General features: G+C 42.9%; 1 protein-coding gene and 1 long non-coding RNA gene across 10 annotated transcripts in view; one reads left to right on the top strand and one right to left on the bottom strand.

Moving 5' to 3' along the window:
* Nucleotides 1-13: 13 nt before the first annotated feature.
* Nucleotides 14-24611, bottom strand: Gm16833 (predicted gene, 16833). The gene is made up of 4 exons (NR_045754.1): nucleotides 24448-24611; nucleotides 24188-24274; nucleotides 13676-13760; nucleotides 14-351 (listed from the first exon to the last, which is right to left on the bottom strand). It is a non-coding gene; the product is annotated as a predicted gene, 16833 (long non-coding RNA).
* Nucleotides 21872-26100, top strand: part of Arhgap42 (Rho GTPase activating protein 42) — a 246521-nt gene continuing 242292 nt past the window's right edge. For all 9 annotated transcript variants that reach the window (NM_027823.2, NM_001372564.1, NM_001372563.1 and 6 more), the window contains exon 1: nucleotides 21872-22273. In NM_027823.2, coding sequence (NP_082099.1) covers nucleotides 22120-22273 — 154 coding nt within the window. In that variant the 5' untranslated portion in view covers nucleotides 21872-22119. The remainder of the gene's footprint in view (nucleotides 22274-26100) is intronic.

Here is a 26100-nt window from a genome sequence, read left to right as displayed (position 1 = left end):
AGCTGAGATTCTTGTCTCCACAAAGATTCTTTTATTAAAAAATATTTGTTGTATTATGTATATGTGTGTATGCACACAGGTACACATGCATGGGTACCCTAGGAGGCCAGAAGAGAGCAGCATAGCATATCCCTTGAACTGGAGTTGCAGATGTTTGTGTGCTGCTCCATGTGGTTGGTAGGAACAAAATCCAAATCCTCTGCAAGAGCAACACATGCTCTTAACCACTGAGCATCTCTACAGTCTCTTTCTCACAGGGCTTCCATTGATGCTCACAGAGCTTCCATGGATGACTTTTTCCATTGTTGTTTTGTCACTTCTGAACAAGTTTCTTGAGATAGTTTGATGCCTCTGAAGTGTGTTAGGAAGGAAAGCAACAAAAGGACATTGAAAATGTATAACAGTCAGAGTATTGACCTGGAAAGGTTAGGCAGCAGCTCATTTATACATTCTGGGTATTCATAGCTTTGTGGCACAGGCCTATAACCCCACCTACTCCGGCATCGTGAATTCAATACCAGCCTGGACAATTAGGCTGCCCCCATTGTCTTCACCGAATTCTTCCTGCTCCCTGGCCCCCAAAATTCTAGAAGACTATATTTTAAAAAGGTTTATCAGTATTTTTCTCTCTCTCTTTCTTCCTTCCTTTCTTCCTTCCTTCCTTCCTTCCTTCCTTTCTTTCTTTCTTTCTTTCTTTCTTTCTTTCTTTCTTTCTTTCTTTCTTGTTTGCTTGTTCTTTTTCTTTTTCCTTTTCTTTTTTTTTTTTTCTTTTTCTTTTTCTTTCGAGACATGTTTTCTCTGTGCAATATTGACTCTTTTTGGAATTCACTGTGTGTACTAGGCTGGCTTGAACTCAAAGAACTACCTGCCTTTGCCTCCTAAGTGCTAGGATAAAAGGCATGTGCCACTATGTGCAGTTCAAAATTGTATTTTACTTTTTCCTCTTTTTGTTTCTTTTCTCGTTGTTATGACAGAATATATGATGGAAGTAACTTAAAGAAGAGGAGATTAATGTTGGCTCGTGGCTTAAATGGATACCATCCATCACAGTGAGGAAATCACAGTAGAGTTCTCAGTTGCAAGACTGTATGGCTGAGATTCCTCACCCTGACAGACTAACAGACCAAAGGCTGAAAACAGATGAAAATTGCTGGGCAAGTAAATCCCCAAATTCACTCTGAGGCAACTCACTTCCTGTAGCAGGATCTATGCTTGAACATTCCATGGTCCTCACAAAACAATACCACCAGCGTAGGCAAGTATTAGACCCATGAGCCTGGGATGGCTTTGACACTTAAACCAGTGTTTCCTATTAAGTCCAGGGGCGTTGTAGTCTAGTAACGCTTTACCTCAACCTTTGCTTTTATAACACTGCAGCTTTTTGATATTTACTTTTTAAATGATAGCAACAGCAAAACTTGATAACAATTTTTGTACCAAACCTTATTTCCAACTGGAAAAAAGTGGCAGATTTTTTTAATGTGCTCATATTAGTAATTCTTATTTCAATGCTGGGATATATTTAAAGAAATATTTTCTTATTGTTTGCAACTACTTGCAAAATAGTTCAGATTTCTTTTTAGGTCATAAAATGTAGCAAATGATTTTGGCTTTGGAAGGGAAATTGAGATGCCTATTTATGTGCCCCTTCTGTTCAGAAAAAGAAAACAGAACCTTTCTGAGGAAAGGTCTCATGGATCCCTGTGCAGCCTTGAGTTCACCGTGTTCCTGAAGATGGCCTTGATCTTTCCACCTCTACCTCCCAAGTGCTGAGATTATAGCTGAGAGCTACCATGCCTGATAAGAACAAACCACCACCCCAGACAGGGTTCTTTTTGTAGCCTGGCTGTCCTGGAATTCTCTCTGCATAACAGCCTGCCCTTAAACTCATAGAGATTCACCTGCATCTGTCAGTGCTGGGATTAAAGGTGTGCACCACCACTGCCCTTCGGGAACAAATTTTTAAAGTACCTAGTGCTGGCCAGTGAAATGGCTAAGGGGTTAAGAAGAGTGGCTGCTCAGCTGGAGGACCTGAGTTTGATCTCTAGGCCTCACTGGATGGAAAGAGAAAATAGATTCCTGAAAGCTGTCCTGTCACCTTCATTTTGTACCCCAACACATACACACATACAAAATAAATGCAGTTCATTTATTATTTAAAACACACACACACACACACACACACACACACACGCGCACGCACGCACAGCTGAGTGTGGTGGCTCACACCCTTAATCCTAGCGCCCAGGAGGCAGAGGCTGGTGGCTCTCTGTGAGATCTCTGAGTTTGAGGCCAGCGTGTTCTACAAATGAGTTCCAAGAAAATCAAAGTTGCTTCACAGAGAAGCCCCGTCTCAAAACAAAACAAAACAAATGAATGAACAACAACAACCATAAAACAAAACAAAATAAAATCAAACTAAACAAACAAACAAGAACCAACAACAACAACAACCAGAAACAAAAGTAGCTAATGTGGTTAATGTATTCTCCATTTAAATACCAACACTAACAGCAACAAGTGGTTAGAAGAATTAGTTTAGCTTTTTCCTGGCTGTGCTGTGAACTTTGGCAAAGCAGCCTCTTTGAGTCTGTAAAATTGGGAAAACAGTGCTCCTCATGCTTGTGATAATATGTGGACATCTGTCATTGTCAAGGCTTCAGTAATCCTTTTGCCTATAGAAAATACAGCTCCCTGTCTACTTCAATTCTGGAACAGTGGTTAACCCTGAGAGCCCAACCTGTCTTCAGACCACACAATATACCAAATGACGCAGATGAGCGCTCAGAACACACAACCTGTCTCTTTGCTGAGACATAGCAGGTCCCAGTTATTTTTCTGTTGCTGTGAAGAGACTTCACGACCAAGGCAACTTATAGAAGAAAAAGTTTATAGGAGGCTGTAGTTCCAGAGGGCAAGTGTCTTGGCATTGTTCCTGAAGGGAGCATAACAGGACGCAGGTGGTCATGAAGTTGAAGCAGTGACTAAGAATTCACACTCTTTTTGTAAGTAGGAGGTAGAAAGAAAGCTAATTGGGAAAGGCAGGGACTTTTGAAATCTCAAAGCCAACCCTCAGTGGCACACCTCCTCCAACAAGGTCAATCTATCCCAAAGAGTGCCAAGACTGAGGACCAAATATTCCGTATCTGAGACTATGGGGGTCATTCTCATTCAAACCACAGGACACAAGATCTTCAGAAGACGGGAAGTCCTCTTTTAACTTTGCCATCTGTTTTCTGGAGCATCAAGACTCAAGCTTTGGAGTTGATTGTCTGACCTATTATCAGAAAGAAAATGTCTATGAAAAGTCAAGGAACTAATTAGGCATAGAAAAGATCATAATGTTGCCATAGGTAAGTCAGATGTGTCTCTGACTTTCAGTAAAGTAAGTCTTTGCCCACAAAAAGGTTCCCCTTGGATGAGAAGCCCCACCCTAAACTGAGGAGCTGATGGCTTGCAGAGAAGGAAAGGTCAGTTTTCTTTAAGGATGTAGCTCCAGTTAGGACGCCATGCTCCAGTGAATGGCCCTACATACATACAAGCAACACAAATTGCTGTACTTCACCAAAGTAAGTCAGGACAGGAATTCACACACAGCAGGAAGTTAGAGGCAGGAGTTGATGCACAGGCCATGGAGGGATGTTATTTATTGGCTTGCTTCACCTGGCTTGCTCAGCTTGCTTTTGTAAATGGGCCCTCCCACCCTTGATCACTAATTGAGAAATGTATCTCATGGAGGCATTTCCTCAAGGGAGGCTCCTTTCTTTGTGATAACTTCAGCTTGTGTCAAGTTGACATAAAACCAGCCACTACAGTGAGTATGATCCAAATTCATTGTATGCGTATATAAAATTCTCAGAGTACTAATAAAAATATTATATTGGGGTTGGAGAGATGGCTCAGTGGTTAAGAGCACTGACTGTTCTTCCAGAGGTCCTGAGTTCAGTTCCCAGTGACCACATGGTGGCTCACAACCATCTGTTATTAGATCTGATGCCGTCTTCTGGTGTGTCTGAAGAGAGCAATGGTGTACACATATACATGAAATAAATAAATTCACCTTAAAAATATTATATTAAGACAACAGGGCCAGGCATGGTTACAGACACCTTTAATTCAAACATTCTAGAGGCAGAGGCAAGAGGATCTCTGTGACTTTGAAGGCAGCCTGCCTTAAAAAGGGAGTTCCAGAATAGTCAGGGCTACAGAGCAAGCAAGGCCCTAAGAAAACCCAACATTAACAGCAGAGACCCCTTGAGTCAAAACTGGTTCAAGTCCATTGAAATGCTGTGACTGACTAATTTTTGACTAATACCAAGAGTTACATGAGACAGTATGAGAAATGTAAAGACCTGTATGAGCAAAAAGTTACAATTCTGTCTTGAGGAATACCACACCATATCTACAGAAAAATACTACAACTAATATCATGGGACAAAATGAACTTTAGGAATGGGTAGTCAATACTGTGCCAGGGATGGAGAGATGTCTCTATTGTTAAGAGCTCTTACTGCTCTCCCACAGGACTTCACCTTAGTGTCTAGTGGACATACTAGGCAGCATCCAACTCTCCATTACTCCAACTCCAAGGGTTCCATCACCATCTCTATGCTCCATAAGCCTCTGCATACATGTGACATACTCACATAGGCACACAAAGAGAGAGAGTAAGTGACAGAGAGAGGGAAATAAAAAAATGAAAATAAATCTTTGGTTTTTTTTTTTTTTTTTTAAAGTCTGAGTCATGTGGCATCCCTTGACAAATATAATCATGCTATGGCTTTTCTTTACATCTCATGGTTTTAAAAATAAAGTAAAAGTAAAAAGGGTGCTTCTCTCTAGGAAGCAAATTTTGTACAAAGACCAATGGCTTATGTCAGAGACAACACAATGTGTGTACTACTGAGCATTCTACATGATGCTTCAAGAGCTTGACACCAGGACTAGAGAGATGTGCATCAGGTCAAAGCACTTGGTGTTCTTTCAGAGAACCTGGGTTCAAACTACAACATCTACTTGGTGGCTCACAACCATCTGTAACTCCAGTTCTTGAGGCTATAATGTCCTCTTCTGACTTCCACAAGCATAAGGCACACATGGCACACAGACATGCACGCAGGCAGAACATACTCTAATACATAAGATAAAAATAAATAAATAAACCTTTAAAAATTGAAAATTAAAAATAAATTTTCCTATAAATGTTCACCAGTAAAACATGGAGATGGTTCAGTGAGTAAAGAAATTTCTGCTTACACAAACATGAGCATCTGACTTTGAATCTCCAGCTCCCCACAAAAAGCCAGGCATGTCGTTATGTGCCTATAATCCCAGAGCTGGAAAGCCAAGACAGTAGGATGGCCAGCCATCCCACTGTAGCCAATCAGTGAGTTCCAAACCAATAAGAGACCCAGTCTCAAACAGTGAAGTATAGAAAAATTGGGGGAGAAACCCAGAATCAGCCTCTGGCCCCTACACATGGATAAAACACCCACTGCTTACCTATACCTACCACCCACCATTTGGCTATGTTGTCTGTCACACTGTTGCTCCCGTTCCTTCATATATTGTATAAACTGTGTTTGCCTCTTCAAAGTGAACATTCAAAGAACCGATTGCTATGACGGCTTGTAGTTTTCCTTTCTTGCCTTGTCCCCAGTCCACCACTCTTCCTCCTCCAGTATTAAACTGAATTGCTACCTTAAAAGGCAAGAAACAGTGACTGTGTTTGTCACTGCTGGAATGGAATAAACAAACAGCTGTGGTTAGTGCGTAGGCATTTGGGATGCTCAGAGTGCACATTGTTTGGATATCTGTCTGAGCACTGAGGTTTCCAGGACAGAAGTCCACTTAGAACTTAGTGCATAGGTGAAGGGAAAACTTCAAGGGCAGACTGAACCTAGAGGCCTGGCTCAGCTCCTTCCTAAATTCAGTGGGAGGTGTGGCAGTGGGAGCAGACTTTGAATAGCCCTCAGTGTGATGTGGGGGTGGACAACTTTCTTACATCTCAGAAAATAAAATAGGACAGATCTGTTTTTAGTCTCTTTAGATCTGTTTTCTTCCTCTTTACCAAATGGAAAAGCCCTGTGATTTTTCTTTTAATTAATTAATTATTTACTTACTTACTTATTTTTTATTAGATATTTTCTTTATATACATTTCAAATGCTATCCCGAAAGTTCCCTATACCCTCCCTTCGCCTTGCTCCCCTACCCACCTACTCCTGCTTCTTGGCCCTGGCATTCCCCTCTACTGGGGCATATAAAGTTTGCAATATCAAGGGGTCTCTCTTCCCAGTGATGGCCAACTAGGCCATCTTCTGCTACATATGCAGCTAGAGATACGAGCTCTGGGGGTACTGGTTAGTTCATATTGCTGTTCCACCTATAGGGTTGCAGACCCCTTCAGCTCCTTGGGTGCTTTCTTTAGCTCCTCCATTGGGGAACCTGTGTTCCATCTTATAGATGACTGTGAGCATCCACTTCTGTGTTTGCCAGGCACTGGCATAGCCTCATACGAGACAACTATAATGGGTTACCTTCAGCAAAATCTTTCTGGCATATGCAATAGTGTCTGGGTTTGGTGGCTGATTATGGGATGGATCCCCGGGTAGGGTAGTCTCTGGATAGTCCATCCTTTCATCTTAGCTCCAAACTTTGTCTCTGTAAGTCCTTCCATAGGTATTTTGTTCCCTATTCTAAGGAGGAATGAAGTTCCCACCCATTGGTCTTCCCTCTTCTTGATTTTCTTTTGTTTTGCAAATTGTATCTTGGGTGTTCTATGTTTCTGGGCTAATATCCACTTATCAGTGAGTGCATATCTAATGACTTCTTTTGTGATTGGGTTGCCTCACTAAGGATGATATCCTCCAGATACATCCATTTGTCCAAGAATTTCATAAATCCATTGTTTGTAATAGCTGAGTAGTACTCTATTGTGAAAATGTACTACATTTTCTGTATCCATTCCTCTGTTGAGGGACATCTGGGTTCTTTCCAGCTTCTGGCTATTATAAATAAGGCTGCTATGAATATAGTGGAACATGTGCTCTTATTACAAGTTGGATTAACTTCTACATATATGCCCAGGAGAGGTATTGCTGGATCTTCCAGCAGTATTATGTCCAATTTTCTGAGGAACCGCCAGACTGACTTCCAGAGTGGTTGTACAAGCTTGCAATCCCACCAGCAATAGAGGAGTGTTCCTCTTTCTCCACATCCTCGCCAGCATCTGCTGTCACCTGAGTTTTTGATCTTAGCCATTCTGACTGGTGTGAGGTGGAATCTCAGGGTTGTTTTGATTTACATTTCCCTGATGAGTAAGGATGTTGAACATTTTTTCAGGTGTTTCTCAGCCATTCGGTATTCCTCAGTTGAGAATTCTTTGTTTAGCTCTGAAACCCATTTTTTTAATGGAGTTATTTGAATTTCTGGAGTCCAGCTTCTTGAGCTCTTTGTATATATTGGATATTAGTCCCCTATCAGATTTAGGATTGGTAAAAATTCTTTCCCAATCTTTTGGTGGCCTTTTTGTCTTATTGACAGTGTCTTTTGCCTCAGTACTTGAAGTTCTAGCCAGACCAATTCGACAACAAAAGGACATCAAGGGGATACAAATTGGAAAGGAAGAAGTCAAAATATCACTATTTGCAGTTTGATATGATAGTATATATAAGTGACACTAAAACTTCCACCAGAGAACTCCTTAACCTGATAAACAACTTCAGTGAAGTAGCTGGATATAAAATTAACTCAAACCAATCAATGGCCTTTCTCTACACAAAGGATAAACAGGCAGAGAAATAAATTAGGGAAACAACACCGTTCACAATAGTCACAAATAATATAAAATACCTTGGTGTGACTCTAAATAAGGAAGTGAAAGATCTGTATGATAAGAACTTCAAGTCACTGAAGAAAGAAATTGAAGAAGATCCCAGAAGATGGAAAGATCTCCCATGCTCATGGATCAGCAGGATTAATATAGTAAAAATGGCTATCGTGCTGAAAGCAATCTACAGATTCAATGCAATCCCCATCAAAATTCCCACTCAATTCCTCACTGAGATAGAAAGGGCAATTGGCAAATTCATCTGGAAAAATAAAAAACCTAGGATAGCAAAAACTATTCTCAACAATAAAAAAACCTCTGGCGGAATCACCATGCCTGACCTCAAGCTGTACTACAGAGCAATTGTGATAAAAAACAAAACAAAACAAAACAAAACAAAACAACTGCATGGTACTGGTACAATGACAGACAGGTAGATCAATGGAATAGAATTGAGGACCCAGAAATGAATCCACACAGCTATGGTCACTTGATCTTTGACAAGGGAGCTAAAGCCATCCAGTGGAAAAAAGACAGCAGTTTCGACAAATGGTGCTGCTTACCTGGTGGTTATCACGTAGAAGAATTCGAATTGATACATTTTTATCTCCTTGTACAAAGCTCAAGTCTAGGAGGATCAAAGACCTCCACATAAGACCAGAGACACTGAAATTAATAGAGGAGAAAGTAGGGAAAACCCTCGAAAATATGGGCACAGGGGAAAAATTCCTAAACAGAACAGCAATGGCCTGTGCTGTAAGATCAAGAATTGACAAATGGGACCTCATAAAATTGCAAAGGTTCTGTAAGGCAAAAGACCCTGTGATTTTTCTGAAAGTGCAGAGCTGCCTTCAGTCTTCCTGTGTAGCTAAGGATGACCTTAAGCTCCTGACCTTCCTACCTCAACTGTGTGAGTGCTGGAATTTCAGGTGTGTGGGACCATACCCAACTCAGAATGTTACTTTTAATTATTTGGATATATTTGAGCACAATACACAATATTTCCCTTTATGGGACAGGGAAAGAGCGTGAGCAGACATTGTTTTCAAGGAGAGCAATGAAATGTGAGTGGCCAACCTAAAAAGAGAATCATAGAGAAATATATGTACTTAGCTAGCTTGAAAAGAGGGGTTAAAACCTCACAGTTGTACACGGAATGATTACTCAGCAGTTATGAATACTAGTTGCTCTTCTTAAGGACCAGGATTTGATTCCCAGCACCTGAATGGAGGCTCAAAACCATGTGTAACATCAGTTCTGGGAAATCTGATACCTTCTCTTGGTCTCCATGGAAACTGTATGTACAGGATACACAGATATACAGATATAACACTCATAGACATAAAATGAACAATAACACCAGCAGCAACAAACTTCACTATTAGGCTCAGGATCAACTGTCCTAATGTCCTCAAAATTTAAGTATTCTGTCTTACTGGCCACTGCTGGGATCAGATTAACCCTGCTGGTGTGTGTGTGTGTGTGTGTTACATGTCTATGTGTGTCTGTGTGTGTTGTACTCCGTGAAGCCAGGGGACATAAGACAAGGCTTCAGGAGACAATATTATTGGGGATGATGACTGGGAAGGCTTCTCAAAGAATCAGGAAAATAAGGCTTCAGACATGATGTTTTACCTTTCTGGTGTACGGATGACTATTCATAAGAATATCATGCGTGTAGACTTGCACACCTGTCATCTCAGCACTGAGGAGGAAGGGGCTGGAATTCAAAGTCACCCTCACATACAGAAAGAGTTTGAGAAATCCTGGCCTACATGAGACTAAACAAATCAGATACCTGTGATGAGCTTGGTGTTCTATCAGAGGGGAAAACTAGGACCTCCACAGAAGCAAAAAGAGAAATCCCCATCTTCAAGTGTTTAATTTCGTTGAAGTAGATAAGTTCTGGGTTGAGGCTGGACCATGATTCCAACAAGTAAAGTGAACAAGTTGCTATGATCTCCAGGGTCAAGAAAATCTTTTCTAATGAAATGTAAGCAACTAAGATCAAGAAATAAAAATCTATATCTGTACTACTACAGCCTGGCTTTGTTCCATAAAGCCAGTCTCTCAGTTTGCAGACATTCCCCACATATTAGGGGATAGATGGAGCAGGGGTTTCAAATGCTTACAGTTCTTCCAGAAAATTGAGGTATACATCCTCAAACCTACATCAAGCTGGTAACAACTATAGTATGTAACTCCAGTTCCAGGGAACCCTGAGGCCTTTCTCTGGCTTTTGAATACCTGCACACACTGTGCACAAAAACCCATGCAGTTACACATATTTGCATGCATAGAAATAAATAAATATCTAGTTCTGCCTTCACATGGGGGACAGAATTGAATTAAATATATTTAGTGTCTGTCATTCTCTCTCCAAGTCCCAATAGATGATTCAACTCTGTACCATCTCATATGCTGGTTAACTCATATGAGAACGTAGTTTGCATATTATATGTAGACCAGAAAATTTGTCTCGTAAATAAAGCCAAATGTTATATTTGAGGCTTTGTCCTATTTTCCAAGGTAAACTGAACTTACAAACACACACACCCTCTCTCTTATAGTCCCAGGGAAAGGGGCAATCAAAACCAAAGGACAGAGTCAAAGTGAATGACAGGGCTGGCTAGACTGTCACATGCCTATAGCCTCAGAATTTAGAAGGTAGAGGCAGGAGAATCATGAGGTCAGTACCATTCTAGGCTGCATAGTGAGTTTGAAGCCAGCCTGGGCTTCATAAAAATGCACTTTAAAACCCCACAAAAACAGACAAACAAAACCAGACAAGAACACCTGGTAACTCCAAAACTGTGGAACTGAACCCTTGAGATTTCTGTGTGCTTTGGAACGTCTCCTGTGTGGTTGCAAGTTGAATGCCAGCCACCATTCTGCCTCATCTGTAAGCTCCTAGCATGCCTTAGATGAAGCTTCCAGTAACAATTTCCCATCTTTCCATCCTATTTTTAGTTCTGATGATACATCAACCAAAATGGAATCACCAGGTTTCTTTGGCCTTATTGAAAGCTCTTTATGCTTTAACCTCAATAAAGTTCTGGAAAAGTGAGGGCAAACACATTTCCCAGCAGATCCCTTTGGAGAGAAGTAAGCTCTTTGAAGTATTGCACTGGAGTCAAGTTCCATGAAGAGGAATATCTTAATTACTCTATACTCTTAACTTTTCTTCCACTCATGTGAGAGAACGGTGGGTTTTGGGCACCCACTGTTGTAGTGGATACAGTTCTTCCTGGGCCAGGAAGGACAAAACCAAATTTTACTTTTGCTTCTTCCTTCAGGAGATGCTTGTTGAGTCTGCCTGATATAAGCAAGATTCTGTCTTTGTCTTTGACTTAAAAGCAACAGTCAATAAATAAGCTAATACATGGATTCTAATGCAGAGAGAACACTATAGATGAATGTAGTGCCATATGCCTTTAATTTCAGCACTCAGGAGGCATAGGCAGTCACATGTCTGCATTTGAGTCTGGTGTATGTAGTGAGTTCCACATCAGCTAGGACTACATACTGAGGCTTTATCTAAAAATGAAAGATGGAACTCTTGCCAGATCTGTATTCATCCAGCAAGTTGTGATATCATTTGAACTTCATCTGTAATGAGTAGTCATCGCAAATATCCCACAGGAGCTAGAGAGATGGCTAAGTGGTTAAGAGCTCTTTACAGTGTTCTAGAGGAATCTAATTCAGTTCCCAGCACCCACATTGGATGGCTCACAACTTACCGTAACTCCAGTTCACATATATGTGATCAACATTTCTGGTCTCTAAGGGAACCTGCATTCATACGTCACACACACACACACACACACACACACCTTAAAAAAATAAAATCTTAAAAAAACAAAAAACAAAAAAAAACTTGTCTAGCTGTCTTATTCATTAGCCAGTAGCATTGAGGTGGCACCAGAAGACAGTCCTTAAACATGCCTCACAGAGTGGCAGTGCCACAGGATCCCATGGTTTTCTTGTGCACCACAGCAGGACTTGCTGAGTAGAATGAGCTGTGGAAAAGACTCTGCAGAAGACCCTTCCGCACCCTCTAGTATCACACTTGTGTTCATGACTCTCAACATGCTTTTATGATTTTTAAAGGCAATCCTCAAAGTTAAAACATAAAATAAATAGAAAGCTTTTTATTTTGTTTTGTTTCAGCCCGAGCTGACTGAGCTATGAAGTTGAGTCTGACCAAGAACAACTTGTCTTCCTTGCCTCCACCTCCCAAGACCTGAAATTCAAACATGTACCTCCCCACTCAGATGGAAACTGGCCTCTGGGTGACCTCTTGACCCCCTTCAAGATTCCTCTCACCAGCCCATACAGTGCCCTTTGAGCAATGAAGCTTAACTGCAGCCTGACTCCAGATAAAAGAAAAAAAAAAAAAAAAAAGACAGTCAGCAGCGCTGGAGAGATAGAAGCCAGCAGGTTGGCACACCTAGGAGTTTGGACTCCATCCAATCAATAAGTGAGGGCACTGAAGAATTTCAAGCCCAGACAATATGTCTTGCTTTTTCAGAAAAATAAGTCTATCTTCGACTACTGATTAAAGAATGGCTCAGTGGACACATGGACATGAGCCAAAGGCTTATTCTTATTCTCCAAGCACTCAGGGCTAAACAATTGCTGAAGCCAGAGCTAGAAGAAAAGAAAACTGTTGCTGGAGATACCAATGTAGCTTAGTATCCTGGAGGTACAACGGTTATCAAGTTTTTCCCTCAGTCAAACAAGGAGGCATTGGGGGGAGGGGGCAAGGTGCAGGGGGAAGTGAATGCAATTAGAAGAGCAGGTTAAATAAATGCCTCTGGGATGCTCATTGTAGAGACAGATTGTTGCTAGGAGCTTGGAGAAACAGATATGGGTTTCTGCCAGAAGAATCATCAGGAAGTGTCAATTTGGAAAGAGAGGGACAATTTTAAGGCATCATCCTTTAGTCTGTGCACTTAAATGGATGGTTAGTCTTTGTGAAATGCTTGCTTATTTATTTGCTTTGAGATAGGGTCTGTGATGGTTTGAATATGCTAGACCCAAGGAGTGGCACTATTAGGAGGTGTGTCCTTGTTGGAGTAGGTGTGTACTTGTTGAAGGAAGTGTGTCATTTTAGACACGGGCTTTAAGAACCTCATCCTATGTTCCTGGACGCCAGTCTTTTCCTGTTTGCATTTGAAACAAAATTTTGTAACTCTCAACTTCTCCTGGATCAAGCCTGCCTGGGTGCCATGTTCCAACCTTGATGGTAATGGACTAAACCTCTGAACCTGTAAGCCAGCCACAATTAAATATTGTCCTTAGAAGGTTACCTTTGTCTGTTTACAACAGTAAAACTCTAACCAAGTCAGGGTCTTAATATACAGTCCATGTGGCCTAAAATAAACTTCTGGGACTATAGGCAAGAACCCCACACCTGGTGGAGAAGAAAAGGTTGTTGTTGCTATTACAATTGGTTGTGGCTGTGTATGTGTGTGTATGCATACATATGTGTGGTTGTGTGTATATGTATGTTCATATATGTGTGGTTGCACATGTGAATGAGGTGATAAGGTGGTGTCAGTAGTCTTTTTGGTCTACCTTACTCAATGAGGTAGGATATCCAGCAGAATCTAGAACTAGCATTTGGTACTGTCTGGCTTGCCACTTGCTTTAGGGATTTCTGGTGTCTATCCTCTACTCATGGGGATTACAGGCAGCTACATTTGGGAACTGAACTCTGGTGCTCACGTTTGCTTGGCAAGTGATTTATCCACTAATTCACTTGCTAGCCTGATGCTATTTTCATGCTAACTCACTTGGCCTTGGGTTAAAGAACATGAGTGGACCACGGGTTCCTCCTTACCTGTAACTCCTTAGCCACTTCTCAGTCTCTGGAATGGCAGGGAGAAACAATTAGCAGGAAGCAAATCCTGTGGTAGGACATTGGTCTGCAAAGGTAGAACAGGTTTTTTGTTTGTTTGTTTGTTTGCTTGCTTGCTTGTTTGCTTTTTTGTTTGTTTATTTTTTCAAAACAGGCTTTCCATGAAACTAAAATTCCCAGAGATTCTCCAAGCTTCCAAGTGCTGGGATTAAAAATGTGCACCACCATTCCTGGCTAGTTCATTCTTCCTAAACTACTGTGAGTTTCCAGGAGCCAAGCAGCACCTAAAGGAGAACCTGGAAACCCCTCCTTCCTCCTCCTCCTCCTCTTCCTCCTCCTCCTCCTCCTCCTCCTCCTCTTCCTCCTCCTCCTCCTCCTCTTCCTCCTCCTCTTCCTCCTCTTCCTCCTCCTCCTCCTCCTCTTCCTCCTCCTCCTCTTCCTCCTCCTCCTCCTCCTCTTCCTCCTCCTCCTCTTCCTCCTCTTCCTCCTCCTCCTCCTCCTCTTCCTCCTCCTCCTCTTCCTCCTCCTCCTCCTCCTCTTCCTCCTCCTCCTCCTCCTCTTCCTCCTCCTCCTCCTCCTCCTCTTCCTCCTCCTCCTCCTCTTCCTCCTCCTCCTTCTCCTCTTCCTCCTCCTCCTCCTCTTCCTTCTTTTTCTCCCCATCCTTCTCCTCTTGTTTGATCTCCTGCCCCTCCTCCCCTTCTCCTCTTCCTCTCTTTCCTCCCCTTCCCTCTTCTCCCTCTCCTCCCTTCTCCCCTCCTCATTCTACCCTCTTGTCTTCCTCTTTTTTCCTCTCCTCCCTCTTCTTCTTCTGCCCCTCTTTCTTTTCACTTTCTTCTCTTGCCTCCACATCCTTCATCTACCTTCAGCCCTCTCTTCTCTCTCTTCTCCCCTCCCTATCAGACATGCTCTGTCACTATTTATATCCTTGTTTCTTCTCTTCATCTTTCTCTATTCCAACATGAAAGAAAAAGTCAGATGGTGAGTCATCCCTCAGTCTTCTGAGTGAAGAACCTGTAAGACAAGTTTTTAGCACACCCATGCCTGGAGCTACTGGCTTCTAAGCCTACCACCAGGGAACCATGGTGCTCAGAAACTTTCTCCCAAAGGAAGGGCATCCTAGGAAAGGAAAGAGACCCCATCTATCCCTCATTTACCTGGCATCCCTACCAAGTGCACCCTTCCTCTCTGCATAAAACTATACCCTCTGGTCTAGAATGAAACATCATGCTTTGTTTTGGTTTTGTTTCCTTTTTTCCACGATAATTTTAACAGTATTTGCCTAGAATGCATGAAGTTCAAACTTAATCTCCAGTGCCACTGAAGTTCAAGTTTAATCTCCAGTGCTACTGCAAACCAGGCAGAGAGATCAAGAGTTCATGATTATCATCTAATATGTAGTGAGATCAAGTCCATCTCATCTGTATAGGAAATTCACCCTGTCTCCAAAAAACATACTAGTGAACAGGACAGCCTGGGAGCCTTTTCTGTAGCTGGTGTGCTCTGGTCCACTGAAACCTTGTCTTTACAGTGGAATGGGAGCAAGAGCTGGAGACACATAAACAGTGTAGCTAGGGTGTCAGTCTCCTTGGCTCCCTGTCTACTTTTGTTTATCTAGCAAAACTAACACTTCCTCTCAGCAATGTACATCTTTTTCCCAGTTTAATAAACTGATGGATAGGGAAAAAATTACTAACAAGTGTTAAAAATATATAAAGTTTAAAAATAATAACTCTGCCCTTTGCCAAAACAATGATTTTGTTTTGTCATTATTCCCGCTGATTTTGAAAAGCCGTCTGACTTATTGTCTAAGCACACTGACAGAATAAATGTCAGTGTACACTGGAGGGGATGCAGTCTCCTGTAAAGGAAGTGGTCATTCTGACTCCTAGACAGATGCTCTTTTGCATCTGTTTTCTTCCTGTTCAGCAATGCTCCAGCTGCAGAGACTGGAGGTCTCCTCCTTCTCTCAGGTTTAATCATTCAGGAGTGGCCAGCACTCCATGGCTGACATCTCTGTGTTGGATGTAGAGCTATTCATTTGAATTAGCTTCTTTAAGCCACCATGGGGCTCTAAACATCCCTCCCTGCCTTTGCCAGGGTCTGTAGCAGGCTGTCAGATGGTCCAGCAAGAACACACTTTGGGCCTGGAAGCAAACAATCATCTCCACCTTCTCTTTTCGTGCCCAGTCAAGCTCCACCCTAAACATGACAGCCTTCCCCTGTTTCATTTAAACCCATTCATTCTAAGACCTCCTCACAACAAATAAAACTGGGGACCAGCTGGACAGTTTCAAGGCATCCTGCATTCTCAATAGTATCCCTTAGAGCTTTCTGAGTCAGTGAGTCGCAACCTTCCTAATGCTGCTAATACAGTTCCTCATGCTGTGCTGATTCCAACAATAAAATTATTTTGTTGCTACTGTAATGAATCTTAGAGAATATCTGATACTTGACCCCAAGGCACTTGTGGCCCACAGGTTGAGAACCACTGCTTTAGGGGGTAAGAATGGAAGCTGAGGATGTAGTTCAGTTACTAGAGACCTTGCTTAAGATTCACAAGGCCTTGGGATCTATTCCTAGAACCACATAAATCAGTTTACATGTCTGTGACCCCAGTACCCTCAGCAACATAGAGTTTGAGACGCAATTCCACTATATGAGACCTCATATAAGGAAATACCAAAGAAGAAGAAGGAGAAGGGGAAGGGGAAGGGAGAGGGGAGAGGGGAAGGGGAAGGGGAAGGGGAAGGGGAAGGGGAAGGGGAAGGGAGAACGGGAAAGGGGAAGGGAGAACGGGGAAGGGGAAGGGAGAACGGGGAAGGGAGAAGGGTGAAGGGGAAGGGAGAAGGGTGAAGGGGAAGGGAGAAGGGTGAAGGGGAAGGGGAAGGGGAAGGGAGAACAGGGAAGGGAGAAGGGTAAAGGGGGAAGGGGGAAGGGGGAAGGGGGAAAGGGGAAGGGGGAAAGGAAAAGGGGGAACGGAGAAGGGGAAAAGAAAAGGGGGAACGGAGAAGGGGGAAAGGAAAAGGGGAAAGGGAGAAGGGGGAAGGGAGAAGGGGGAAGGGAGAAGGGGGAAGGGAGAAGGGGGAAGGGGAAGCATTTTATATCGTGTACAACCTGTTTAACATGGGGCTGTAGTTAGTTAGGGCTGGAAATAGTCAAAGGCACAGCCCTTCCCTAGCTGTTCACAGTCCTAAGTCCAACTCCCAACACTATAAAAGAGAAGGCAAGAAAGGAAAAGTCTAATGTAGCAATGGCTACTCTGAGAATCACACATTTGCACACAGAGGTACAAAGACACTCCTTTTCTTTAAATGCAAATAAAATTATCTTTTTAAAAATGCGGATTTAAAAGTCTTTCTTTTGAGACAGGGTCTCACTGACCAGCTATGTAGATAACAGCTTTCAAATGACATCAAAATACATATTTATATTTAGGGTTTGTTCATTATGACAGTGATCAAAGACAGGAGGAGAGATGCATGTATTAGAGAAAAGATGTGAGAACATTTTATAGCCACAGAAGATTCTGTAATTCAATCAGGTGGTGATGTCATATATCAACCAGTCTGATAATGAATGCTGGGGATAGAACATTGTGGGGAATAACCATAAGAGCAAAACTTTTTTTTTTAAAAATATTTATTTTATTTATATGAGTATACTGTCTCTGTCTTCAGACCCAGCCGAAGAGGGCATCAGATTCCATTACAGATGGTTGTGAGCCACCATGTCGTTGCTGAAAATTGAACTCAGGACCTCTGGGAGAGCAAGCAGTCAGTGCTCTTAACCACTGAGCCATCTCTCCAGCCCAGATGTCACGACTTTACTTTTTAATGAATTATTTTATTTAGGTGTGGTGTGTGTGTGTGTGTGTGTGTGTGTGTGTGTGTGTGTGTGTGTGTGTGTGTGCTCATGCATGTGCTTCTGCGTGCAGGAACACATATGCCCACGGAGGCCAGAAGAGAACAGTTTGCATTCCCTGGAGCAGGAATCACCTGTGGTTGTGAGCCCACCTGACAAGGCTCCTGGAAATTACAATCCTCTGGAAGAACAGCATGTGTTCTTACCTGCTTTGTCATCTTGTCAGTTCTGTAAATAAGCAGCATTAGCAATCCTTGCAACATCAAGGCCTAATCCTTTTTTTTTTTTTTTCTTGCTGGTAGAAGAGTATATTAGAGACTTAATTGCTTTAAAACTGAGTATAGGGGCTTGCACAGTGGCTCAGTACTGAACGGCACTTACTGAGAAGGCTAATGGCCTGAGTTCCATTCCCAGAACCCCAATAGTAGAAGTGCATAACTAAGCCCTGAAGATTGTCCTCTTACCTCCCTATGGGCTGTGGTAAGTGCATTTCCCCAAATAAACAAGTAGACAGATAAATATTAATCAAGTAAATGCATGTGATAAAAATATATTTAAGAAACTGAATGCTGGTACAGATGAGTTTAAAACACATCTTCTTTGCCTCTGGTGGCAATGACTGATGTAAGTGAGATAAAGTAGACACTTTCTTTTCCGAGGAGCCCAGGCTTCTGAAGTCACACAGGCTGGGGCAGAAAATGGAGCAGTTGTTGCCAGGTTCTGAGGTGGGCATGATAAAGATGATAACATTTACATACATTCCTATATTTTACCACAGTGAGTGATTTTAAGAAAAGAATCATGCTCTTATAAAGTTACTATTAACCTTTTTTTTTTTTTTTTTTTGAGTCATGGTCTCTGTATGTCACCCTGTCCTTGAACTTTCAGAGATTGCTTGATACTGCCTCCAGACTGCTGGGATTAAAGGCATGTGCTGTCATACCTGCGGCTTTGTTTGTTTGCTTTTTTTTGTTGTTGTTGTTTTTCATTTTCATGTTGGAAGTCATAGAATCTGGTATAAGAATGAAGCAGAATGCTGTGAAAGTTCCTCTCAGAATTCCTTCGAGACCAGGCAGTATTTAGAAGATGTCTCTAGAGATGTCAACAGGGACAATGCTCTATACTCTTTTCTTCAATGTAGGCCAAAGAGTCTATAATTGCTCATAGCTTAGTCATTTTCTTTCCCCAGGCATCACTGTAGTCTTAGGAGACTTGCTTCTTACAAGCATACGTTTGTTCTCAGGAGGCCAAAGAGATGGCTCAGTGGTTAAGGACACACACAGCTCTTGGAGAGGATCAGAGTTTGGTGGAACAACTCGAGTTGCAGGAGATTCATCAACCTCTTTTGGTCTACAAGGATACATGTACACATGGCATGTGCAAACACACACACACACATATATTTATATACCTAGTTATGAAATAAAAGTTAATCTTAAAGAAATGTCTGTTCTCAGTAACTGCAAAATAATACCTTCACAGAAACACTTCTGGAGGCATCTATGTGGATCAAGGCAAAGATTTAGGACAGACCCACAGCACTGCATCTGCTGCACGCCTCAACTACCTATCACTCTTGAATCCAAGCACACAGCTCCACTCCTCACTGCTCTATGAAGAAAACAGAGACATTTCACTGTGCCAATATCCAGGTCAGTGCCAGAGGGTGTGTTCAGCCTGTAATATCTGTGCAGCCAACAATGCCACGTACTGCACAAGTGGAAGTCTCTGGAAAGGCTCCATTTCGGTGCAGTGAAATTTCAGATGAGACTTTACACTTGCCGATTTGGAGAGCTTACCCTTTGAACACCGCCATTTGCATGGAATCTGGTTCATTTATTATTGTTCAAAACTTTTAGTAAATCTGTTTAAAAGCTGAGCCATTTCTAATGTTTCAGATAGCTGGGTTAATGTGGCATGGGAGAAGGCTAGACTAACAAGTATGATTAAAGCATGAATCACAGACTGAGTCACCAGTAACAGAGCAGTGCAGGAAAGTGTCCACTCATAATAATACACTGCAGTTCGATCCTATTGGGTGAAGGGTAGACACACAGTGCTGTCTTACATCACTGCTCAGATGGGCTTCAGTGGAAGCCCCTGGGTCGGTAGGCACCCCTGCCCAGCTCCTGCATACCCAACCCGTTGCAACGAATATACTTGGTCATTTTCTGGATTTTCTTTCCTGAGAAGCGCTCAGGGTCATGCAGGATGCTCCAATATTTCTGCCTTCTCATATAAATCATGTTACCTGGGTCCCAGTGGTGTAGATAGTCAGCTTAAAACACGATTACCTCTATGCTTGAGGGAATGATAACCCAGGTATTAGAATCTAGACTACAGCTGCCTATAAGACTCCCGCAGAAACCTCACCAACAACTAAAAGCTGCTTATCAAAGCAATCCACAGAATTGGTTATAAGGCAGTTATGAGACAGAAGCCATTTTCTTGCTTTATAATGTTTCAAACTGGATCATAACATTTAGGTGCTTAGAACAGCAGCTACATAAAAAAGTTGTGAGTATACCATTTGTTAACCATTGCTGGTTTTCTGTCCTTCAGTTTGTGTGACAAATGGTTAAATCACAGTACTTGAAAGACAACTAGCTCACTATAGCCCCTTCATAGTTGATGAACAGTATTATTGCCTTCCCTTGTACTTCCAAATGAGGCATCTATGAAACTGACAGACAAGCTCCACACTCAGAAATTAAAATAGCTAAGATGAGGGCTGGCAAGACGGCTCAGCTGACAAAAGTGATTGCTGCTAGGCCAGAGAATCTGAGTTCAATCCCTGGTTTATCCCTTGTGGAAGGAACCAGTTACAGCCGAGTGTCCCTTGACTTCCACTGTTCAGATGTGTGTTCCCATCCCTAGAAATAAATATCACAAAAAGAAAATGTATAGAACTGTCATCACACATTTCTAAAGTGTGCAGACTCGTACTAAAAATATGGATGTAAGCTTTTAAAATGAGAATTTAAAAAAAGTCATCAAGCATACTGTTTACATGGTTTTGTCTGTTTTAAAGTTTACATGCTATTTTTGCTTTTTGTTTTGTTTTGTTGTTTTGTTTGTTTGGTTTTTCGAGACAGGGTTTTTCTGGGTAGCCCTGGCTGTCCTGGAACTCACTCTGTAGACCAGGCTGGCCTCGAACTCAGAAATCCACCTGCCTCTGCCTTCCGAGTGCTGGGATTAAAGGCATGCACCACCATTCCTGGCTGTTTACATGCTACTTTTAATGTTATTGTATGGCTGAAAAAAATTGCAGCTAAAGGTTCCTGAAATTTAATTGGGAAAAAATGTAAAGCACTTCAGTGGATTTTCCCATGATTTGTACAAGTTTCTTTTTTCCTTCCTTCCTTTCTTTTTTAAAAACAGATGGTTCAAATATACAAAGCAGTGGAAATGTAGAAATTAAAAACAGATCCTTAAGAAAAGTAACGGAGTTCTCAAAAAAGCTACAGGTGAGTGCAGGATGACATAAAATAGTAGGTTATTTTGTTGTCAGGGTTTCAACAGAACGCACATTTATTAGGTCAACCTCTGCTAATTGACTCTTTGCAGGAATTCATATATATATATTCATCTCAGAGACAGTGTTTCTCTGTGTAGTCCATGTTGGCCTTGAACTCTTGGCAATTCTCCTGCTTCAGCCAGTTGAATGCAGGTATTACCTACCACCACCACCAAAGGAATTAATGATTCCTTTGAAATGCTTGATCAGGTCAAGTCGATGAAAGTCTCTGAACTTGTAGGTCCACCCACCCAGGTGTCAATTAGAGACACTAAAACAGGGGTATATAACATGTGAAATGAGTTAATAAAATCAATTCCCCTTTCTTACAGACTGAGGGATAACACCCAACACACCTCACTGATGGGTCAATGCAGCGGGGTTGGGAGTCAGGCGGGACATCCTTTCTATTTTGGACTTATGGGCAGGACCCTGAAGTGAAACTTGAACCGGCTGGGAAGTGGTAGTTCCCGCAGGGGTTAACGTGGGAGTCAGACTGTTCCTGAGGGGGACGCTGGGGGTTGGAGATGGTTTGGGGCGCACAGGGCCTGGCGCTCTCAGTGGGCCCAGACGGGGACGGGTAGGAATCGGGTGAGGCTACAACACAGCAGTGCTGGGTGCGGGGAGCAAAGTGCGCACCGCAGGGACCGGGCGGGGACCGGGCGGGGACAGCGAGGGGCGGGGAGGGTGGAGGAGGGTCTGCCCGGGAGCTGCAGGCCGGCCCGCGTGCGCTCCGCACAGGGGGCGGGTTTCCCTACGGGCCCGAGTCGCCGTGAGGCGCCGCCAGCTAAGCGCGCGCCACTGTCCCCAGGGTCAGCGAGTGACGCTGTCAGAAGACTCCTCTGCGCTACAGCTTGTAGCCTCGCCACCCCCACGGTGCGAGCGAGCGACGATGCGAGCCGGTGACAGCGCCCGGAGCCTCCGCCCGGCCTCGGGGCAGCTGCACTGAGCCCGGCGCGCGGGGCCCAGTCCTCCGCTCTCCCCAGCGCTCCCCCGCGTTCGCAGTGTCCCCGCACCCGCCGCAGCTAGCGGCCGCCGCGCCTGGGCCATGGGGCTGCCCACTCTGGAGTTCAGCGATTCGTATTTGGACAGCCCGGATTTTAGGGAGCGATTGCAGTGTCACGAGATCGAGCTGGAGAGAACCAACAAGTTCATCAAAGAGCTGCTGAAGGATGGCTCTCTGCTCATCGGGGCGCTGAGAAGTGAGTGACGGGCCCCCAAGTGTGCAAGACCCCATGGGGTGCGGGACCCTGGTTGGGAAGCCCCAGACCGAACTTCTTTTGTTTGAATGGATTGGGGACAAAAGCTGAAGAGCTCCCCTGCTGGTGGCCAACAAAGTCTGTTCTTAGTGGTGCGGATTTACTTCCCAGGCAACACTGGGGAGGAAAAGTTTCCCCTACAGCCCTTGAGAGTCAACTTTTGAGACTTGTCAGTGAAAAGTTGGTAGAGACTTTCACTTTTGTTTGTTGTTGCTAAAGTTTCGGTGCCTGGTTGTTGTTGTTGTTGTTTTTGGTGGGGGGTTGGTTTTGTTGTTGTTGTTTTAAATTGTTTTGATTTTTCGTTTTAAGGTGGTGGAGAGAGCCACGCCAGTCAGGGCAACAGAGTGAGACCCTGTCTCATAAACAAAACAAACAAACCAAACAACAACAACAACAAATCAAAGCAAGCCAAACTCTCTGGGAAGAGTGGAAACAAGGGAGTCTGGAGAGTTAAAGTGAAGCTAGTGAATTTAATAATACTTTAGGAAAAGTAATTTCATACAACAATGACTCGTCATTGATTTGACCTTTTAAAAATACACGTCTGCAGTTTGGCCATTGGTAAGCTGTTTGGACCCAATAGGGTACCCGTGTATTTTAAAGCCCTTGTGAGTGTTCTGTTCGTATTAAATTTTGGCTTGCATCGTGTGGTGTGCAGTGTTGGTCATTGGTGAGAGCTCAGGTCTACATTCAGTCAGACCTGGTAGATGTCAGTATCTTTCCCACACTTCTCCCTTCAGGATATTCTTTACTCGTTTCTCCTTTAGAACTTCCCCTTCCATTATTACAACTCAAGCTTTCTCATACTGAGAACCAAGTGGATTACTTAGTACACGCTAAACGTTAACCATTGCCTTTCCCAGAATCCACTTGTGTCTTACATGGAAAATTGGGAAGGCTTCAGCTTCTGAAAAGAGAAGTGCTTCGGACTCTGGCCTCTTATGAGGGCGCTTACAGGATGGAGAGGCCTCTGGGTGATCTGGTAGTCCCCAGGACATGTTCAGGGTTGCTGTAATTGCACAGATGGAATGCCCATTGTCAATTAATTGGGATTTGAGACTACTATGATAATGATTATTTACTGTGGTTTGTGACAATGTGCAATGCTTCTTTGCAGTTCCTTGAGTTGTTACTAGGGAACCCTCCTCGCCAGGGATGCCTCCTCATAGAGGCTAAACCATTCCTGGTGTGTTATGCTAGGCAGGCTGACTACACTTGGGATCTCAGGTGCTCTGCATTTGGTGTTTCGCACGTTGGAAATACTTCCTGACACGTGTGTTTTTTCACTGGTGCTGTTGCACACTTCCCTGGGATTCTTCAGCTTAGCTTTATAAAGGCAATGTGTTTCTCAGCCCTGTTAGAGCTGTTCTGTCATGCACACCAGAGGAAGTGGTGAGTGTATCAAGACCTAGAGAATAACAGGAATGCCCAACCTTCTGATATTGTTATTTGAAGATCTACTGTTCTGCATCCACAGCTACCCTGAGACAAATGCAGCCTGTAGGCTGGCCCTGACTAGGCTGGACATATTGAGACCCTGCCTCATGAAACCAGCCGTATGCCCTTAAATGTATAAACCTGTTATCTTTCCAGAATGCTGTGTGATGACAGTGCATTCTTTTTTTTTTTTTTTTTTTTTTTTGGGTTTTTGAGACAGGGTTTCTCTGAGTAGCCCTGGCTGTCCTGGAACTCACTTTGTAGACCAGGCTGGCCTCGAACTCAGAAATCCGCCTGCCTCTGCCTCCCAAGTGCTGGGACTAAAGGCGTGCACCACCACGCCCGGCATGACAGTGCATTCTTGTAACTAACACGCACTTATTACTTCTTTCATTATGAAAGAAATGTTTTATTTCTTACCAAAGAATTCCCAGAACTTGTGAGTTGGCTCGGTGGGTAACCATGCATGCCATGCAAGCCTGACCACTTGAGTTCACACTCCGGAACCTGTGGTGGAAGGAGAGAAGAAATTCCCAAGACACTTCAGATGATCACAGGCAAGCCAACACACACACACACACACACACACACACACACACACACACACCCCCCAGTATCAGCTATCAAATGGGGAAGCAAACAGTCCTTGAGGTCACAGTAGAGTACTGCCTGTTGCTCACCAATACAGTCTTCCGTATGGAGGATCCTTCAGGCCAGGCCACTGCTGCTAGACACCCTCCCTCTTAAGCTGCTGGGATCCCACTACCTTGTTTGAAGGTTCTGAAGTTGTCTTAGTGCTTTCCCAGTCTCACTGAGGGAGCCCTGATCCTCCAGTTGCCCTTCTGACTTTTCCTCACCTTTCTGAGGGGGTTTTCAACTAGTTTAATTGTTAAGCCTATGGTCCATTTCAGCATTTTAACTAAACATTGTTTCACTAATGATTTTCTAATATAACCCTGTTTAACTAATGATATCAGTGTCTGGTTTCTATTCTCAATTATATAGTAACTTTTTCTCTATGCATTGTGTTTGTTTGTTTGTTTGTTTGTGGCAGATCCTTATGTAGCCTAGGCTGGCTCTGAGCTCTCTATCTTGCTGTTTCTACCTCTGGAGTCCTGGTATTATTGTCTCACGGCACTATAATAATTGTACATACTTTTTTTGTTGTTGTTTTGGTTTTTATGTATAGCACGCCTGTTTCAATAAGATTACACACATGCTTCTTGACCCAAGTTTCTTTAGTTGATTGTAAGATTGCTCATATATTCAACTAGAAAGTTTTATTCTGTGGGCTTTTTGTGGTTGTTGATGTTGTTTCTTTGTACTTTGAGACAATGTGTCACGATGTAACTCAGATAGGCCTTGATTTAAAATGCATCTGTTACAAGTTCTCCAGTTCTGGGATCACAGGATTGTACTACCATACTGAGTTTAAAATTGTATTTTATGTGTAGGAATGTTTGCCTCTGTAGATGTGTATATCATATGTACTCTCCATGCCTTCAGAGGTCAGAAGAAGGTGTCATGTCCTCTGGGACTGAAGTTTTAGACAGTTGTGAGTCACCATGTGGGTGGTAGGAATCAAACTCAGGTGCTCTGGAAAAGCAGCCATCCCCCCCGCCCCCCCATGAGATCTCAATATGTTGCCCAGGATAGGTTTGAATGCCTCAGCTTGATTGATCTTCTTGCCTTCAGTTTCCATAGCTGTTGGTCTGACAGGCTCATGTGATTGTATTTTAAATATGTATAAAATACCTGTGTTATTACACATTTTTGTGTCCACTCTGAGGGACAGGCTTATGGTTCAGCATTTTGAGCTTGACTTAAGTTTGAATCCCAGGTATGCTAGCTATAAACTTAGTAGCTACAAACCTCATTGCTATGGTTTTCTGCTTATTTTGTCATGTACTTTATATCTGTGTTTGATAATGTTCATGATAACAGTGACTCAAGTTTTGTTCAAGATGTGTGACTCAAAATCTCCACTCTTTTTTTTTTTTTTTTTTTTTTTTTTTGGTTTTTCGAGACAGGGTTTCTCTGTGTAGCCCTGGCTGTCCTGGAACTCACTTTGTAGACCAGGCTGGCCTCGAACTCAGAAATCCGCCTGCCTCTGCCTCCCGAGTGCTGGGATTAAAGGCGTGCGCCACCACGCCCGGCTCTTTTTTTTTTTTTTTTTTTTTTTGAGACAGGGTTTCTCTGTATAGCCCTGGCTGTCCACTCTTAAACAATCATAAAATCAGTTTTTTACTTATTTGTTTTTCCTTTTAAAGCATCATATGTGCTGAAATATTTCAGAGTTATTCTCTTATGTCTTTTCCCATGTACTAGTCTTT

This window comes from Mus musculus, chromosome 9 (assembly GCF_000001635.26).
Source record: "Mus musculus strain C57BL/6J chromosome 9, GRCm38.p6 C57BL/6J".
Classification (NCBI taxonomy): domain Eukaryota; kingdom Metazoa; phylum Chordata; class Mammalia; order Rodentia; family Muridae; genus Mus; species Mus musculus.
Note: the sequence above shows the minus strand (reverse complement) of the source record. Positions and strands in the feature narration are given on the sequence as shown.